This window comes from Prionailurus viverrinus, chromosome B4 (genome assembly GCF_022837055.1).
Source record: "Prionailurus viverrinus isolate Anna chromosome B4, UM_Priviv_1.0, whole genome shotgun sequence".
Taxonomy (NCBI): domain Eukaryota; kingdom Metazoa; phylum Chordata; class Mammalia; order Carnivora; family Felidae; genus Prionailurus; species Prionailurus viverrinus.
In genome coordinates this window covers 76275508-76294077 of record NC_062567.1, presented here as the reverse complement: position 1 = coordinate 76294077, position 18570 = coordinate 76275508, and the positions used below count along the sequence as shown (strand labels likewise).

Here is an 18570-nt window from a genome sequence, read left to right as displayed (position 1 = left end):
TGTGTACACCTGAACTAATATGACATTGTACGTCAGTTATACCTCATTAAAAAACAAACATCAAACAACTGGGTCTATTTGGCCTCAAAGTGCACACTCTTTAATATTAAGAAAAAGAAATATGGCCTAATTTTTTGTGATATGCAGCTTTGGTCATGGTTAGTCATGGGGTGGGGCTGGCCCAACTCTGGGTTTGGTTCATTCTTTAAAGTCTAGTTCTTCGGAGGGAGCCAAGTGGAGGAGCGTGTCTGTGTGCGGCCACGCTCTGGGCCATGGGCTCACTTCACATGTCATTAAGCCTTGGGCAACAGCTCTGGAAGGTCAGGGATCTAGTTCAGACCTGCTAGAGAGGAAATCCCAGTACTGGGCAGGGGGCAGATTGTAGGACCTCAAATGCCCAGTCAACTTCAAGTTGATTCTGTGATTGATTGATTCTTTTTAAAATTTTAAATTTTTAAAAGATTTAAAAAATTTAAAGTATAATTGACATACAGTATTATATTCATGTGCAACATAGTGTACAACATAGTGATTCCAAAATTACATACATTACAAAACGCTCAGCACGATAAGTGTAATTACCACCTGTCACCATAAAAAGGCTTACAAGACTATTGACTTCACAGGCCCCAGGCTCGTTTATTTGATAACTGGAAGTTCATATCTTTTAATCCCCTTCACCTGTTTTGTTCATCCCCCAACCCCTCTGATTGAGTGATTGTTCTTTTTTTCCTTTTTTAGGATGACCACTTTTAAAAACATTTTTTTCTTTACATTTATTTATTTTTGATAGACAGAGAGAGAGACAGAGCACAAGTGGGGGAGGGGCAGGGAGAGAAGGAGACACAGAATCTAAAGCAGGCTCCAGGCTTTGAGCTGTCAGCATAGAGCCCAACGTGGGGCTCGAACCCACAAATCGCGAGATCATGACCTCAGCCGAAGTCGGACGCTTAACTGACTGAGCCACCCAGGTGCCCCTAGGATGACCACTTTTTAAAAAAGTTTTTATTTTAATTCTAGTAGAGTTAACATACAGTTAACAGATGTACAATATAGTGATCCAACTATTCCATACCTCCCCCAGTGCTCATAGCGACAAGTGCGTGCCTTAATTGATTGAGTGGTTCCTGATTGATTGATCAGTGATTCTTGATACTGTGATTCTACAACATTTTTTCCATTGGAAAAGAGGCGACACTCATTTTGCATGTATATTTTCTTAAGCTGTACACCAAATTTGAGGTGTCCAGATTCCTCATGTTGAGATGATCTCAATTAACTTGGGGTACCTCATGTAATGGGATTTGAATTCTTTTTTAGAAAGTTTATTTATTTTGAGAGAGAGAGAGCACGCGAGTATGTGAGCAGGAGAGGGACAGAAAGAGAGGGAGAGAGAATCCCAAGCAGGTTCTGTGCTGTCAGCACAGAGCCCAATGCGGGGCTTGATTTCACGAGCTGTGAGATCAGGACCTGAGCCAAAATCAAGAGTCAGGTGCTTAACTGACTGAGCCACGCAGGCACCCCATGAACCCATTTTTGACCAGTTTTATTTGGTTGTAATCCAGGAAAGGCTTAATTTATTCATTAATTCGTCAGTTAATTGATTGACTCATTCAACCAAACAATTTTTTATCAGCACCTGTTATTGGCAAAGCACTGTGCTAAGAACGAAGGGATCCAGTACATTACCAAGACTATAAACTCCCGGAAAGCTTACGGCTTTATTCTGGGGAAGGGGCCAAGAGGATGCATAGCCTGTGGGCAACAAATGGGCGAGAGAAGGACAAAATAGGAGAACCAGGTCACTGAAGAAAATTTCATTTCCTCTGCACTCGGGCCATTCCCAGCCCCACCCAGCATTGAGACATCCCCTGTCCTTTCCTCCTTTATCCTAATCTGAGACAGCTGCTGCCAAGGCTGCATAGGTTACACCCTTAGCAGGGCCTAACGTGCAGCAGACTGAACGAACAAAGGCCTGTCCTGGAGAGATAAGCGGCTAATTTGGCAGGAAGGCTTTCCTCTTGGACAAGCCGAGCCCAGTACCTAAGCCTCTGAAAAACACCAGGCTGGCAGTTCTCAGGCTTTTGGAGTCAGACACGTATGGCAGTGCTGGGGCCCTGCCAGGTCTGTTTTCCCGAGGCCGGGGGTGGGGTATGGATGCTGAGGCCACAGACTTCTAGGAGCACAGCCCCTCAGCCCGAGGAGCAGTCTCACAGGGGATCCATGTATTTTGTTCACCAATGAGTCTCTGTACCTTGCACAGTGCCGGGCACGAGGTAGGCCATCTGTACCTATTTGTTGAATTGGTGGTAGAACTGGTGTTTGAATCTCTAGTCCTCTGGGTCTTGGGCTGAAACCAGAGAAGTGCCCAACATGTGGGGAGCAAGAAAGGAAGCTTTAGAGCTACACCAAAATGTGGAATAGTGTATGGTTCCTCTGGGAAGTTTTCAAAACAAACAAACGAGCAAACCAATAAACATTTCTCATACTGAATGTTGCTACCGACTCATCAAAGCGCATAGGTGTTTACTGCCCCTTTTCTCAGAAAACAGTCATGAATCCCAATACCTCTGTCTCCTAAACTATAGCCTGGGATGGGCGGCAGGGGGCGGGGAGGCAGGAGGCAGAGTTTTCAGGGATCTGAGCTTTCCAGAAAGGGAGGCAGGGAGGTCATCCTTTCACCCCAAATCCAGCACAGAGTGGGGCCCGCTGGGGACACTCCACGACCATGTGTTGTCTGTGGAGTGAACTGAGTCACCCCTTCTGTTGAGATACTTCCCTTGAGTGCTTGGGTGGGCTTCATTGTTTCCACTACCCAGACAACCAGAACGTCCCCCACCCACCTTTCACTCCATTCTTGTCACAGCTGAGGGCAGACAAATGGCCGTTGGGCACCTGGCAAAGAGGAGTGTGCCTCTTGGGTCCTGTCAGACAAAGCTAAGGAGGTGGCCATGCCCAAGCATGGGGCAGTGCCGGGAGCCACCCCCTGCCAGGTAAGCCTGCCACCTTAGCATTTTTACCATTTCAGATTATTTTCAAGGTGTGTTTAGTAGCCTGGAACAAACTTATTGCCTTGGAGGCAAACCCAACCCATGACTATTTGGGATTAATTATCTCTCCTTCGTTTGAGCCCAGCAACCTCCTTGATGTATATAAAGGGATTTATTTTGCACAGGCCTTCAGTTCCCTTCCCTCTTCCTCTGACTCTCAGTGTCCTGCTTAACTCTGGTACTTTTCCTTCACCAAGCTCCCTCACCATGAGCAGACAAGTCAGCAAGACATCTGGCGGCAGTGGCCAGGGCTTCTCGGGTCGCTCTGCCGTGGTCTCAGGAAGCAGCAGGATGAGCTGTGTGGCCCGCTCAGGGGGAGCCAGCGGAGGGGCCTGCGGGTTCCGGGGTGGGGCGGGTGGCTTTGGCAGTCGCAGCCTCTACAGCCTGGGTGGCAACAAGAGCATCTCCATCAGCGTGGCCGGTGGCTCCCGGGCTGGTGGCTTTGGGGGAGGGCGTAGCAGCTGTGGCAGTGGCTTTGGGGGTGGCTATGGAGGTGGCTTTGGTGGTGGCTTTGGTGGTGGCAGAGGAATGGGAGGTGGCTTTGGAGGGGCTGGTGGCTTTGGAGGGGCTGGTGGCTTTGGTGGAGCTGGTGGCTTTGGAGGGGCTGGTGGCTTTGGTGGAGCTGGTGGCTTTGGAGGGGCTGGTGGCTTTGGAGGGTCCAGTGGCTTTGGAGGGCCTGGTGGCTTTGGTGGGCCCGGTGGCTTTGGTCCTGGTGGCTTCCCTGGGGGAATCCAGGAAGTGACTGTGAACCAGAGCCTCCTGCAGCCCCTCAATGTGGAGATCGACCCCCAGATTGGGCAAGTAAAGACCCAGGAGCGCGAGCAGATCAAGACCCTCAACAACAAGTTCGCCTCCTTCATCGACAAGGTGATGAAACTCTGACCGGGCCCCCGTTTCCAGGCTGGGACTTTGAGTTTAACATTTAGGATCAATCTTGGATGAGCCAGGCTGGAGGGAGATGGTTAGGAAGAGTCTAGGATCTGGGAAGATGTTCGGGGCTGATGAATTTGCCGACGTGGTCACCTGAGTAGGAAAGACAATGGGCTCCTCTTTGGATCTGGACATCCTAAGTCCTACCTGTCTGGCTCCCTGCTCAAGTCTCCTGCCTGTTGCCTTATCTATGCCCAGGCTGGCAGCATTGGGAACACATGGAAAGAGCCATGGCTACTGGCAGGAAAGTGTCTGACCCAGGAGTGGGCGTTTATCAGACATGAGGCTTCCCAGGAGGCCTGTTCCCTCCACGCTGCTGTGCTGGGCAAAGGAGACACATGCCCTGGAGAAGGGATTAGAGGGGCTTACCTGGAAACTTTAGTCTCAACAGGGCTGCAGAGGAGCTAGCAACCAGTCTGCACCCCTAACTGACCAGGTCAGAAGGAAAAGGGTGCTTGGTGTCCCCCAGACCAGGGTAGCTCACAGCTGTGGGCTCTCTTCTGTGGTGCTGATTGCAGCATTTCAATCAGTATCAGCTCCCAGTGATTCACATCCTTTGAAGGGCTGAGCGTCAGCAAGGCTTTAGATAGGAAGAATGCCGCTGAGGCTCAAGCACATTTCTGCAGAGTGTACTGTCATTTTGGACCTTGAGACAGAGTCACGAAGTCCCCGGGGAACACCGAGGGGTCATCTTTGCCATTCCGCTTCTGGACAGGGGCTACTTCCAGATTCCCCACCCATTTCTCCTCCTTCTGTAACTTTCCAAAGTGGTGCTGGATCTTTAGCGGCCCGACCCGAGCGGCCATCCGCCCGTAGCCTCTCCAGCTACAGCAGAAGCCTAGCTTCGCATCCCTTCTGGGCCTCTGTGCCGGGGGATGGGGGGATTCAGAGGCTCAGTCCCACCTGAGCCGGGGCCCCCCTGCTCCTCTGCCACAAGTGTTGCCTGATGCGGCTTCCCCCCCGACGCGCGGCAGGTGCGGTTCCTGGAGCAGCAGAACAAGGTCCTGGAGACCAAGTGGAACCTGCTCCAGCAGCAGGGCACAAATTCCATCACGGGCACCAGCAACCTGGAGCCCCTTTTTGAGACCTACATCAACAACCAGCGGAGCTACCTGGACAGCATCCTGGGGGAGAGGGGCCGCCTGGACTCGGAGCTGAGGAATATGCAGGACCTGGTGGAGGACTTCAAGAAGAAGTGAGTGACAGAGACACGAGCGGGGCAGCCCTGTGTCGGAGCCCCGGCCCTTACTGCTTTCCTCCCACCCGTTGGCAGTGGTGCCAATGAGCTCATCTTCCTCTCCTTACCTTCGCAGAGGGCAGCTCGATTCGCTGGGCTCCCCACTCGCCCTCCTTCCCCAAGGACGAGTAAAGTCATGGCAAGTGGGATGAGTTTAGGGCTGAGGAAGCACTTTCTCATGATCCCGGCTGGGGAAGATTCGGGTTCTAGGATCTGAAGATTGCCGGGACAACTCAGGGCATGCTGACCGATGGTCCGGTTTCCCTGGGACTGACGGGTTTCCCAGGAGGTGGGACTTCCAGGGCTAAAACCAGGCCAGTGTGCTTGGACAGACTGGAGTGGCTGGTCCTCCTAGCTAATAAGGGGCGAGTAAAGAGGGTGTGTTCAGCTAAGAGGGGCAGCAGAGGGATGGAGAGATGAACTTTCAGAGTTTCAGACAAAAGTGTTTATGACTACCTCGAAACCCAAACTCAGCTATTTCTTTTTAACCCTTACAGATATGAGGATGAAATCAATAAACGTACAGCTGCTGAGAATGAATTTGTGACCCTGAAGAAGGTAAGGCTGTGTGTGGGGTTCCCGGGGCTTGTGGACACGCACGGGTTTCCAGCTGAGCTGGGGGAACCTTCCTACTCCACTGCCACAGAGCTGCCGAGTTCAGGCAGTTGGAGCAAAAAAACATAAGCCAGGTGCATCATAGTATGGAAAGATCCCCAAGAGTCAGTTCATTGGTTTTTCATTTTTGAGTAACCATCCCAGTGAGACACGAGTCACTCCTTCACGTGGAGACCAGTCTTGGACAAGGGCCGGTCAATCACCAGCCTGTCCTGACCCTTTCCTGTGACACGTGTAGTTTGTTGTTTGTTCCTTGTGGGGAACGAGGCCTTAATGCTTCTGTCTTTCTCAGGATGTGGACACTGCCTACATGAACAAGGTGGAGCTTCAGGCCAAAGTAGATGCCTTAATGGATGAAATCAACTTCCTGACGACCCTCTATGACATGGTGACGTTTCCTACTAAGAGGGGAGCCAGGGAGGGTGAGATATTCTCAGAGACTGGGCTGCTTTGGTATCTAGGGCCCAGGAAGACTGAGCCTAGAGATAGGGCTGGCCCCTTGTTGGGGTTCCACAGGATGGACAATAGACACGGGTTCTCTGAGGGGCTGGGGGGGCAGGGTGGGGCAGATGGACATTCAGAACTGAGCTGGAGAATGGGTCTATTGTTCAGGAGTCTCTCTGCAGGCCTCTGCTTGAGAAGTAACAGGCCCCTCTGTGTTGGTAGGAGCTGTCCCAGATGCAGAGCCACGTCAGCGACACCTCCGTGGTCCTGTCCATGGACAACAACCGCAGCCTGGACCTGGACAGCATCATCGCTGAGGTCAAGGCCCAGTATGAGGACATCGCCCAGAGGAGCAAGGCGGAGGCCGAAGCCCTGTACCAGACGAAGGTGGGAGCTAGGCACCTCTCAGAGGATCCCTTGAGGGTCTCAGGGAAGCTGTGGCCTGTGGGGACTGCTGGGTGGTGGGTCCCTGGTGGTCACTGGGTGGACCCCTCTCGCTTCTACCCTCTGGAGACATCCTTCTAATGGCTGCTTGGCTATCCCTGGAGGAAGGTGATTCCACTGTCCCTTGCCAGGCCACATGGGACTGGTTCTAGCTTGTTCAGAGACTGCAGGGTAGGGGAATTCCTACCACGGTGACCCAGATATTCTCTTCCCTGCTGCCACAGAAGTGTCCCTGCTGAAATAGGATTCAATGTCATTTTAACAAATGCTTACTAAGCACCTCAAGGTTGGGTGGGTGATGTTAGGGATAGAGAAACAAGTCAGGCAAAGCCGCGTTAACACCCGATCTTCCCTTCTGTTCTCCAGCTTGGGGAGCTGCAGACCACGGCCGGCAGGCATGGAGATGACCTGAAGAACACCAAGAGTGAGATCTCTGAGCTCAACAGAATGATCCAGAGGCTGCGGGCCGAGATTGAGAATGTTAAGAAGCAGGTGGGAGGGCAATGCATATAGGCGCCTGGATGGACCAGTGGGGAGTGGGGCTGGGATCTCAGGACTCCTAGTCTGGAATGGACTGCTGGGGTCATCTCAGGCAGCATTGACCTCCGGCAAGTTCAAAGACTGAGCCAGTCCAGATGGCTGGTAATCCATGGGGAAAATATCTCCATAGATGAGGAAAAGATAGAGGTATTGGGGAGAGGGGGATGTTGCCTGGCTTTCAGATGCTTGCTATGGGGTAAGCTATGGTAAGACTCAGAGAGCCTGGGACCCTCCTGCTAGGCTCATCTCTTCCCCTGCTTCCCCCCCTGCCCCCATCCCCCAGAACGCCAACCTGCAGGTGGCCATCACCGAAGCTGAGCAGCGTGGGGAGCTGGCCCTCAAGGATGCCAATGCCAAGCTCCAAGAGCTACAGGCCGCCCTGCAGCAGGCCAAAGATGACCTGGCCCGGCTGCTGAAGGACTACCAGGAGCTGATGAACGTGAAGCTGGCCCTGGACGTGGAGATCGCCACCTACCGCAAGCTGCTGGAGGGCGAGGAGTGCAGGTGGGGCTTCCAATTCACTCTCCCTACCTTTCCTGACCTGGCGCACATGCTGAGGGTCAGATGAGTGACTAAGTGAATGGGAATGGAGGCCTTTTGTATAGAGAGAGGACCCATCATTGTCAGTAGGCCCTGAAGAGGCCTTCACCCACCCACTCTTTCCATAGATGGCCAAAGTGCACTCACGACCAAGGGCGCACAGGGGTTCTGAATGAAACAGAATCTTTGGGCAGGGAGGCAGGTGCCTTTTCTGGCTGGCATCCCTCTGTGGACAAGGCTAGGGTACTGCTCTGCTTGGCTTCTGAATTCAGTTCTGGTTGCAATTCATCACCTTCATCCATGAAAAATTGCTGGTTATTTGCTTTGTGACAGAGCTATTTCTCTGGCTTTGTCCTGTAGGATGTCTGGAGAGTGCCAGAGCGCTGTGAGCATCTGTAAGTAGCCAGAATATCAATGACCATGAGAACCAAATCTGAAATACCTGCAATCACACAGGGCAGTAGCACCTTATTTAAAAAAAAAAAAATTTCTATGGAAGTTGGAGAGGTTTTCCGTGGGCAGAAGGGGCAGCAGACCTGCTTCTGTAATTATTTTGGGTTCAGGGCACTATTAATAGATGTCTATGGGATGGGGAGTATGCAGTAGGGAGCCTATTTATGGGAGGAGAAATTCTGGATTGTCTCCAGCGTGGGGGGCGGGGCATCAAGAGTTGACCACGAGTAGAAGGAACTATTGGAGAATTCATAACCACTTAGCACTATGGGATGAGCACCCTATGCCATTAGAACGTGTCACAATGATCAACCGGTGCAAAGCTGCCTTGGTCGCCTCCCCGTCATCCCGGGCCCCGTGGGTCATTAATTATGATACAGCTAGGAGGGCGAGGGGCGCTGATCGTGGTTCTGTCCTCTCCCCGGCAGCGGTGGTCAGCGGCGGCGGCGCTGCAGGTGGTTACGGCGGCGGCTACGGCGGCGGCTTCGGCCGGGCAGGCGGCGGCGGCGGTAGCGGCAGCGGCAGCGGCAGCGGCAGCGGCTTCAGTTTCGGCGGCGGCAGCGGCAGCGGCATCGGCATTGGCGGCGGCAGCGGCATCGGCGGCAGCGGTTTCGGCTTCGGCGGCAGCGGCATCGGCGGCAGCGGCTTCGGCTTCGGAGGCGGCAGCGGCGGCTTCGGCTCCGGAGCTCGCTGCGGGGTCAGTGGCGGAGGCTTCAGCTCGGGCAGCAGCCGGGGCGGCAGCGTCAAGTTCTCCCAGTCTTCGCAGCGCTTCTCCAGATAAACACCGCGCGCCGCAGCGCCTCGCGCCCCCAGCCCCTGCTCCCCGCCCATGTCAGCGACATCCTCAGTGCCACCCCCCACTCCCGACCCCAGCCCACCCTCCCGGGGCCCGCTCTCTGGGGGCTGGAAGACCCCTCCATCCAGACTCCTGGCCGAGCGCTGCCGTGAGAATTTCAGGCGCCCTCTCCGGCTCCGGTCTGTGCCTGTGATTGTCCACGTGTGGCCTCAGCCACCGCCTTCTCCTGCCCTTGGGGTCCCCCCCGCCCCTGGTGGAATGGTCACCACTGCTGATGTATATAACACAGGGACCCCTCTGCCAACCGTTCTGTCGCCAATAAAGTGCATTGTGTTTCACATCAGGCCTCGGGGCCTCTCTGGCCGCCTTTCTCCCCATTGGACTGACTCCTCTCGCTCCGTGCCAGTGGGCTGTGCTGTTCACAGAACAGCTGGAGTGCTCTTCCTCCGCGACTAAGGCAGTTACTCCCGACTGTCCTGTCCACTGTATCAAAACGGGCAAGAGCTGGTGGTTCATTTGTTCTTTGAGCGCTGGGGGCCTGGTGGGAGGACATTCCAGGAGGCGTTGTGGCAGTTCTTAGAGGGGAAGGTCTGACCATGCACACATCGATTCCCTCCTGGCCTTCTCTCATTTGGGGGAACCTAAGAGGACCTTGAATGGCGGAGGGGTTTGGGGACAGAGGGTTTCTTTCCTTGGCCCTGGTCCCTACTCCAGCTGACATCCTGAAAGCTTTCTCCTTATCAAGGTGCACTTGGGAAAGTGTGAGCTGCTAGAACTCCAGGGCTGCAGGGATTTCTTGAGAGTCACCTATCTCGAAGTTGGGCCCAAACAACGCCAGTCTGCCGGCAGAGCTCTGCAAAAAAAAAAAAAAAAAAAAAAAAGCGTTCTGTGTCCATTACATCTTTCCTCCTGGGAATACGTATTAGAGTTTCTGAGAAGTTTTGTAGCAAAGAATACCTGTTAGCTGTCTTTAACCAGGCATTTCCCACAGAGGGCCTCCCTTCTGGGTAGACGACTACCGACCCCTCAGAAAATGTCCTGCACCTGTCTGCATGCACTCTGGGTCCTCAGGTGGTGCGCCAGCCATGGAAACTTCCAGCACCAGGAAGCCCTGATAAAGTGTTAGCTGGCCATGGCAGTGCTGTCTGGAAGGTCATGGCTGGAAGAAATTCAGGCACAAGGAGTCCAGGAGCTTCATTTGCAAAGGAGGAGACTGAGGCTCAGAGAGGTGGAGAGGCTTGCTTAAGGTCATAGAGCGTTTGAGGGTCTGAGCCGGGAGTACAGCCGGGTATCCTGAGTCTCGAGCTCCTTCCACTGGCCCACACTGTCTCTGAGACTACAGTGGCTGTCCTCCTGGCATGGCCAGCTGCCTGGGTACCCAGAGAACACACAGGCAATGGAGTAGAAACATTTAGCCAAGCCAGGCCAGGGAAGCAATATATCCAACTCAGGCCAAAGCTGAATTTCTTTCAGAGAAGGGAAATGACAATTAAACAAAGAAAACCAGAAACTGGGGCTTGAGGATTCATATGGAAATCGCATGTTCACACTTAGCAGAGCAATCCAATGCCAGTTCTATCTGATCTCCCAGGAAGGCTGTTTGGAGGAGGTGGGGTTTGGTAGCTATTGCTTCACCTTTGGGCAGGAAGGTGTCTTTTCTGGCTGGCATCCCTCTGTGGACCAAGCTAGGTGGGGAGACCCAATGCCTGCCCCAGCTCAGAGGGTTGGCCCGGTGGGAAGGTGCCAGGCCAGTGACAGGACAGCTGCTTCCCCTTGGATGAAGTCATTATTAATGAATTCCTTCCTTCAGCCAATATTCATTAACACTCGGGCACTGGACTAAATGTTGGAGATACAGCCGTGAGCCCTGCTCTCATTGTGGTAAGGGAGCACATCAACACAGTAAGCAAACAAATAAAATAACTTCAAGCTGTAATAAGTGCATGAAGACGAGAACCCAGGGGCCGAGCTGGAGAAAGGCAGGGCTTGTGAGCAGGCTGGATGTGGGGGTAAAGGAGAGGGAAGGTGTGGCTGTGCTTCCTGATTTCCTCCCACCCAGTGGGAGCAGCTGGGTGGCTGGGTGGGAGCAGATGGGTGGGGAGGGGAGGGCAGTGGAAGGGAGGGGTGGAGGGGTGGGATGGGTCAGACGAGGCCCTTCAGGAGCTCCACTTTAGACAAGTTTGAGCTGCTCATGAGGTAGACATCTGGCCTACAGTTGGAGCAGTGAATGTAGATTCAGAAGGGACACCTGTTAAGACCGGAGACTCACATTTGGATGTTGTCTGCATAAGGACAGTTAGGGGAGTTTCTAGAGCCATGGGAACCGATGAGCTCTCCCAGGGAGAGGAAAGAGAAGAGGGACCAGGCTGAGCTCCAGCATCTAGAGTTAGGGAGAAGGGAACAGTCAGCTAGGTAGCACAGCCTGGTCTAAGTTTTCCAGAAACTTGGAAGCCTGTCCCTGAGAAGTCAAGGGGTTTCTAAATGGGCTCCAAAGGAAAGCCACAACAGGGCCAGACTTCGTTGGGACACTGTCCACTGGTCTCAGAGTTCACATTCAGCCAGTGGCCTCTTTCCTTTGCTGCTCCTCCCGGGATTCTGGTCTATGCCCACCGGCCCCTGTGCATCCTGTGGGCATTTATAGGAGACCTCCCCTACCTAAGTAGCCTTCAGGTGGCAGGGAGGATCCATACAGCTTCTTAAAGAGAGAGTAGCCAGGGGTTAGTCTGGCTCAGGAAGAATGGCACCACAGAGAGGGCTATTTCTTGGAGATGTCATTGTCCCAGAGGGATGACTAGGCAGGTGAACTTGGTGCCAAGCCCTGAGACTGAAGGAGTTAACTCCATGCTTGGCTGGATAGTCTCCGCCCAGCCCTGATCATTTCTTTTTAAAAAAAAATTTTTTTTCAATGTTTTTTATTTATTTTTGGGACAGAGAGAGACAGAGCATGAACGGGGGAGGGGCAGAGAGAGAGGGAGACACAGAATCGGAAACAGGCTCCAGGCTCTGAGCCATCAGCCCAGAGCCCGACGTGGGGCTCGAACTCATGGACTGTGAGATCGTGACCTGGCTGAAGTCGGACGCTTAACCGACTGCACCACCCAGGCGCCCCAGATCATTTCTAATCTAGCCTGAAAACACTTCCAGGGAACTTTGCCTGCTCCCAAGTGCTCCTTCTTTTCCTTCTTGGCTTCAGCTTTCACAGAATTTCTTTGTGAAATTCTATGGTGATTTTTCAGGTGCTCTTAAGTCTCTGGGCTTGGGTTGGGTTTCTTGCCCTTGACTAGACTTTTTTATTCTCTGAGTAAGGAGCCAATTTGTGCTGTGCTGTCCATTCTTCTCCTGTCCTCTGAGGCATGCTTGTTTGCTCACGGGGAAGCTCTCAGAGATTGTTGAACAATGCTGACTTGTATGCCCTAAACTGGGATTTGGGGCCATTGGTCAGTGGTGAAGCATTTCTTTTGCTCTCTCTGCTTTGTTGCACGTTTCCTCCTTGGCTGCAGAATGATACATCCTCCTGAGGTGACACGGGGACCCAACTACTATCCCTCACCCCACTCCCATCCCCATCCACCCTTCTCTGCCTCCTCCCTCCCCAACCCCCACCTGGAAAGAATGCTCAAAACAGCACCTTCCTGTTCTAAGAGCTTCTTGACCCACTGGTTCACACATTCCTTGACGTTAAGGAAACCAAGATGGGTTTTTAGATTTCAGGTTATTTCATTCTTGTTCCTTCTGGGATGTAGGCTATGGGCCCGAGCAGGTATCAACAGTGATGGTAACACAGCCACAAAAGTCTCAGTTAAAGAAACCAGGGGATTGTTTCCCCCACAAGAATCTGCCTCTGGATAATCCAGACTGCTGATGATCCGGATTTGCATAGAAAGTTCTGGGTAATTTGTAGGAAAATCTCTATGTGACTTCTCTGTTTTGCCCAGAGCTGGGTGGGGGCTGGTTAGCCAACCATCAGAGATCTCGTCTATTGGGATTTGGGTGGCCCCTTCCCTTCTTCTCAACAGTTTCACCCATGTGGATTCTCCCTCCACCTCCAAGGCCAGAAATGTAGACACTCCACAACAATCTTGGGAAGCCTGAGAAAAACCCACTTGAGTTCTGAAAACACTTCTTCACTATTTTATCTATGTCCCTCACTAGCCCTTCTGGGATTCAGACTGCACAGTACACATCTCTCTTGTGCCTAAAATCAAGTTAACCACCACCAATAATACCTCCAGTGCCATTGGCACAGGCTGAAGGTTGAAGACTGAAGTCTAGTTGGTTCTCCTAGGAAACTGATGGAGGTAACGTGGGAACAATCTGATAGCCTTGGAATCCATGGTGACATCAACTTCTGGAGAAGACAGGGGCAGGAAGTGATGGTTCTAGATGGCAGTAAGGCGTGATTTTCATTGGGGGCAATCTCCCCTCCTCCACCAGAGAACATATGGCAACGTTGGGTGACATTTTTGGCTTTTGCAACTGGGACAGTGCTATTGGCATCCAGAGGGGAGAGGACTGGTTGCTACTTAACATCCTACATTTCAGGGACAGAGCCCAAACAAAGGATTATCCAAACTGAAGTGTTAATAGGGCTGCTGTTGAGAAATTCTGGACCCACGCGAGGGGTCCTCTCGTTCACTCCTCTCCTTAGGGAAGGATACCTGTCTAGCTTGGTTGTGGTTATAGCTGAGCTGAATAGAGACCATTCTGAATTTGAGGGAGGGAGATATTTTTAGAAGTTTGTTCATTTAAAATGGAAATGCCCAGGGGCCCCTGAGTGGCTCAGTCAGTTAAGCGGTTAAGCGTCTGACTCTTGATTTCCGCTCAGGTCATGATCTCATGGTTTGTGAGTTCGAGCCCTGCATTCGGTTCTGTGCTGGCAGTGTGGAGCCTGTGTGGGATTCTCTCTCTCTCTCTCTCTCTCTCTCAAAATAAATAAACTGAAAAAAAAAAAATGGAAATGCCCTTCTATTCTAGGCAAAGGCACAGGAAACGAGCCAGGCAAGCAATGTGACCTTATGTGGGCACTTGCAAGACCTGTGCCAATGGCCCGGGGGGTCTCGCAGTTCTGGAATAAACTTGGCTGTTTCATGCCTCTGTGCTTTTGACAGTCTGTTCCCCTTGCCAGGAATACTCACTCCAGCTTCAGTGACTAGACCAGCTCTTAGTTATCGTGGAAGATCACTCGGGCACTGCTGAGTCTGGGGTCTGTGTTCCCTTTGGACCTTTCCTCACTTGCCCTTTTAGATGAAAATGACTAGTTTCATGTCTGTTCTCCACACTAGAATGGAAGTAACTCGAAGGGAGGGACACGCCTTCCTCATCTATACGCTTCTCGCTGCTCACAGTGTCACACAGGAGACACTGAATTTTACTAAGCTGATGATGTGCTGGAAAAGGACAGGGTGGGCTCTTCGACTGCTGTCCTGACACATTTAACAAAAACAACATGATTAAACAGCTCGCTTTTGTTCGGCACCTCCTGGTACAAGTTGCACACTGGGCAATTTGCACGTGTCATTTCATTTAATCCTCACCAGAGGAGGCGGGTGGCAATTATCCCCATTTTCTAGATGAGGAAACTGGGGCTTAGAAAGGCAGAGTAACATGCCTGGCATCCTCAGATCCAAAGCCTACACTTGTAACCACCGTGCTCTGCCGGCCTCCGGGATGCCCTCTCTTGTGCTAGCTCCGGCATGTGGTGCTAACAACTCTGCAGAGTCTTGAGTTGCCAGAAGTTCCAAACCTGGTTTGGTTCCAAACCAAACCCGAAGCTCCTATGTCAGTAGGAGAGGTTTCTCCATGGTTCTGAGGCCCTGTGAGGGAGCAGGTCCACCTTCAGGTCTAGAGAGTTAGGCTCTCCAGTAGAGAAGCCAGAGGCCAATCGGGGGAAATATCTTGATAGTGAGAGAAAGTGATCTCTCTTTCTCTCTTTAATTTTTAAATTTTATTTAATCTCTTTGATGCCAAAGAGGAATTTGTAAGGTTTAAAACTATTTTCATTAACACTAGTTGATGCTTCCAGGCACATCACATTCTGGGGGTGGGTTCTTTAAATGTTTTTTTCTTTTTAATGTTTATTTTTCAGAGAGAGAGAGACAGAGCATGAACAGGGGAGGGACAGAGAGAGGGGGAGACACAGAATCCGAAGCAGCTCCAGGCTTTGAGCTGTCAACACAGAGCCCAATGTGGGGCTGGAACCCACAGACTATGAGATCATGACCTGAGCCAAAGTTGGACACTCAACTGACTGGGCCACCTAGTCTCCCCATGTGGGTGAGTTCTTTCAATGACGAAGTGGACTTTTCTCTCTGGGTGCTGTAATTTGACTTGCTGAAGCTCACGTGAATTCATGACAGGCTTTGGATAAGCTAATTAAAATCCTAGGTCCGTCAGTAAGTTAATTAACCTCACTAAGCTTGTGTCCTTATCTATAAAAATGTGAGTAAAAAAAAATGTGAGTGAAAATTCTGACCTAGTGGTGTTTTTATGACAATTAGAAATGATACTGAGGGTTGATGGTGGGGGTAGGGGAGAGGGGAAAATGGGTGATGGGCATTGAGGAGGGCACTTGTTGGGATGAGCCCTGAGTGTTGTATGTAAGCGATGAATCATGGGAATCTACCCCTGAAGCCAAGAGCACACTGTGTACACTGTATGTTAGCTAACTTGACAATAAATTATATTAAAAAATAAATCTAAAACTTTTGGTAAAAAAGAAAAAAAGAAATGATACTTGTAAACAGCTTAATTCAGTCCTGGTGTTATGGCGGGCACTCAGCCACTGTTAGCCATTTTTATATTCTTTTTACAGATGGGTGAAAGGCGCAAAGATTTGAAAGAGGAAATTATTTTCACTAAATCATAGTCCCCACAATCCTGGGAAGTATGCAGTAGCTCAGTAAATATTGTTGACCTATGGACTGCATTAATTGATGAGCCCCCGGAGCAGGAAACTGGCTTGGCCAGGCATGGAAGAATGGATTTTATGTAACTTGCAATACCGATGCTGTGATTCCTTGTCACTTTATGCAGAAATCATCAGACTTCAATGCCTCATTGACCTTAAACTGGGCTACCCCTTAGAACTCTTCCCACCTTTCAGCCTCTAAACTGATAACTTCTAGGAGGGCTCTGTACATCAACATCGTCACCAAAGGGACTGCCATATGCTGACCACCTGCTCTGTGTAGGGGCTTCTAACACTACTTCCCATAGTCCTCATGGAAACCCAGTGAGGTGGTTATGCTAACCCCCATTTACAGAACAGAAGACTGAGGGCAGAGAGTAAAATGACTCGCTGGAGGCCTTGTAACTGGAAAGTAGTGAGGCTGGGGTTTGAACACATGCCTAACTCCAAGGCTTCTATGTTTTCCACTCCTCCAAGACAAGGAAGGATGGAAAGGAGGTGCTGTCGTTTGACTTCCAGAAAATTCAGTATGCCAATCAAAAGGGATGAGACCTCTTTCACTTGGTGCTTCCCGAGGGAGGATCAATGACTTTCAGAAAGACTCAGCAAGAGAGATCTGGGGGGCGCCTGGGTGGCGCAGTCGGTTAAGCGTCCGACTTCAGCCAGGTCACGATCTCGCGGTCCGGGAGTTCGAGCCCCGCGTCAGGCTCTGGGCTGATGGCTCAGAGCCTGGAGCCAGTTTCCGATTCTGTGTCTCCCTCTCTCTCTGCCCCTCCCCCGTTCATGCTCTGTCTCTCTCTGTCCCAAAAATAAATAAACGTTGAAAAAAAAAATTTAAATTAAAAAAAAAAAGAGAGAGAGATCTGGGTTTACAGGAGATTGGTCTTCAGGGACCAATAAAGAGAGTTAGCTAGTAATATATTTTTACTGTTCATTTGTTAAATAAAGTTATTTCTGTAGTGATAAGTTTGTATTTTACATTATTTTTTTAAAGTTTTAATTTTAATTCCAGTTGGTTAACAGAGTGTAATATTAGTTTCAGATGCATAATATAGTGATTCAACACTTCCCTATATCACCTGGTGCTCATCACAAGTGCCCTCCTTATTCCCATCACCTATTTAAAAAAACTTATATCTTGGGGCGCCTGGGTGGCTCAGTCGGTTGAGTGTCCAACTTCGACTCAGGTCGTGATCTCACAGCTCGTGAGTTCGAGTCCTGTGTCAGGCTCTGTGCTGAAGGCTCAGAGCCTGGAGTCTGCTTCAGATTCTGTGTCTCCCTCTCTCTCTGCTCCTCCCTTGCTCACACGCTGTCTCTCTCTCAAAAATAAATAAAGATTAAAAAACCTATATCTTTATGAGAGAAGATGTTACTTGAACGATGCATTTGTACACCGTGTAATGTCCGATATAAGTTTTTATTTTAACCTGGTAAGAAAATAGAAAATGACAGTTCCTAGTCCAGAGACAGCAGATCCAGAATGACTGTACATTTTTCTTTTTTTTTGGAGAACAAATTAATGGTTATCTTGAAAATTGGATCTGTGAATCCACATGTATGAAGGGCATGTAGCTATCAGCTCCCAGGTGGAGAGGGATGTCTTCTTGCTTTGACCTAGAGGTAGTGACTGCTGTCTTATGATTCATTCTTCCGCTCACAATTATATTATGGGCAACTGTTATGCGTCCTCACCGCAGTTGAACATCAGAGAACAGATTGGCTAGAGGGAATAACTCTGCTTGGTGACCATCACCCCTAATTTGTAGGTAAGGCAATAAGGATCCAGAGGACTCAGCCATCCGGCAACTTTTATAAAGAAGGTTCTGGAAGGCCAGGGATTAGAAGAGCTCAGACTACTGGCAGCAGGCAGCCCGTTGAGACGCCACTGCTCTAAAAGATCCTGCAGTGAATAAGAGAAATATTGCCGAAGATGCTAACTCTGTCTCCTTCTAGCAGCTTCAGTCAACAGCTGAGAGAACAAACCCAACCAGCTAAAGAAAGCGATGCTTTGGCAGGCTCAGGAAATGTGGATTAGGGGAGCCCAACCCAAACCTGTGCTTTTGTGATCTGCCCATTGCGTCTCTCTATTCCTCTTCCCCATTATAGGCTAGGGTGACTGACATAAGCCACACTTAGGAGACTGCCATCCGCTGCCTCAGCACTGGAGCCAAGGGAGGGGAAGACAATCAGAGACACTGATGTCTGGTTTTGTTTGCTTTGGGCTCTCACTTGGAGCTTCAGGTGAGCCTGGCTCAACTCTCTTCCCAGCGAGGTATTTGTTCTTCTGCTTTTAAGGGAATTCCAAAGAATGAGACTAAAGAGCTCACCAAGAGGGGCTGGCATTCATCAGTTGATGGGTGGAGTAAATGTCTCAGTGAAGAGCCCAACACAGACCCCCTTCATGGATTGTCTATGGATGGATAATATTGACTGCAATATCCAAACATTTGTTGGTGGACCATACTTAAATCTCAAAACAATCCTGCAGGTGGGGTAGGATCCTCGTTTTACAAATAAGAAAAGAGAGGCTCAAAGAAGTCAAGTACCTTGTCCAAGGTCACTCCATAGTGCGAGGTAAACAAGGGGTTTGAACCAGGTCTGAAGTTCATGATGA

At 50.6% G+C, this 18570-nt stretch overlaps 1 protein-coding gene across 3 annotated transcripts; it reads left to right on the top strand.

Moving 5' to 3' along the window:
- Positions 1-3257: 3257 nt before the first annotated feature.
- KRT3 (keratin 3) lies at positions 3258-9316 on the top strand. Of its 3 annotated transcripts, none has more exons than XM_047866045.1 (10): positions 3258-3630; positions 3724-3917; positions 4955-5175; positions 5715-5775; positions 6125-6220; positions 6499-6663; positions 7087-7212; positions 7544-7764; positions 8161-8195; positions 8682-9316. In XM_047866045.1, the coding sequence occupies exons 1-10, from the start codon at positions 3258-3260 to the stop codon at positions 9032-9034; spliced, it is 1845 nt and encodes a 614-aa protein (XP_047722001.1). In that variant the 3' UTR covers positions 9035-9316. The 3 variants fall into 3 exon arrangements, with proteins under 3 accessions (XP_047722001.1, XP_047722002.1, XP_047722000.1); XM_047866046.1 differs by having other exon boundaries at positions 3258-3917; positions 8682-8798; positions 8913-9316; XM_047866044.1 differs by having other exon boundaries at positions 3258-3917.
- The last annotated feature ends 9254 nt before the right edge of the window (positions 9317-18570 follow it).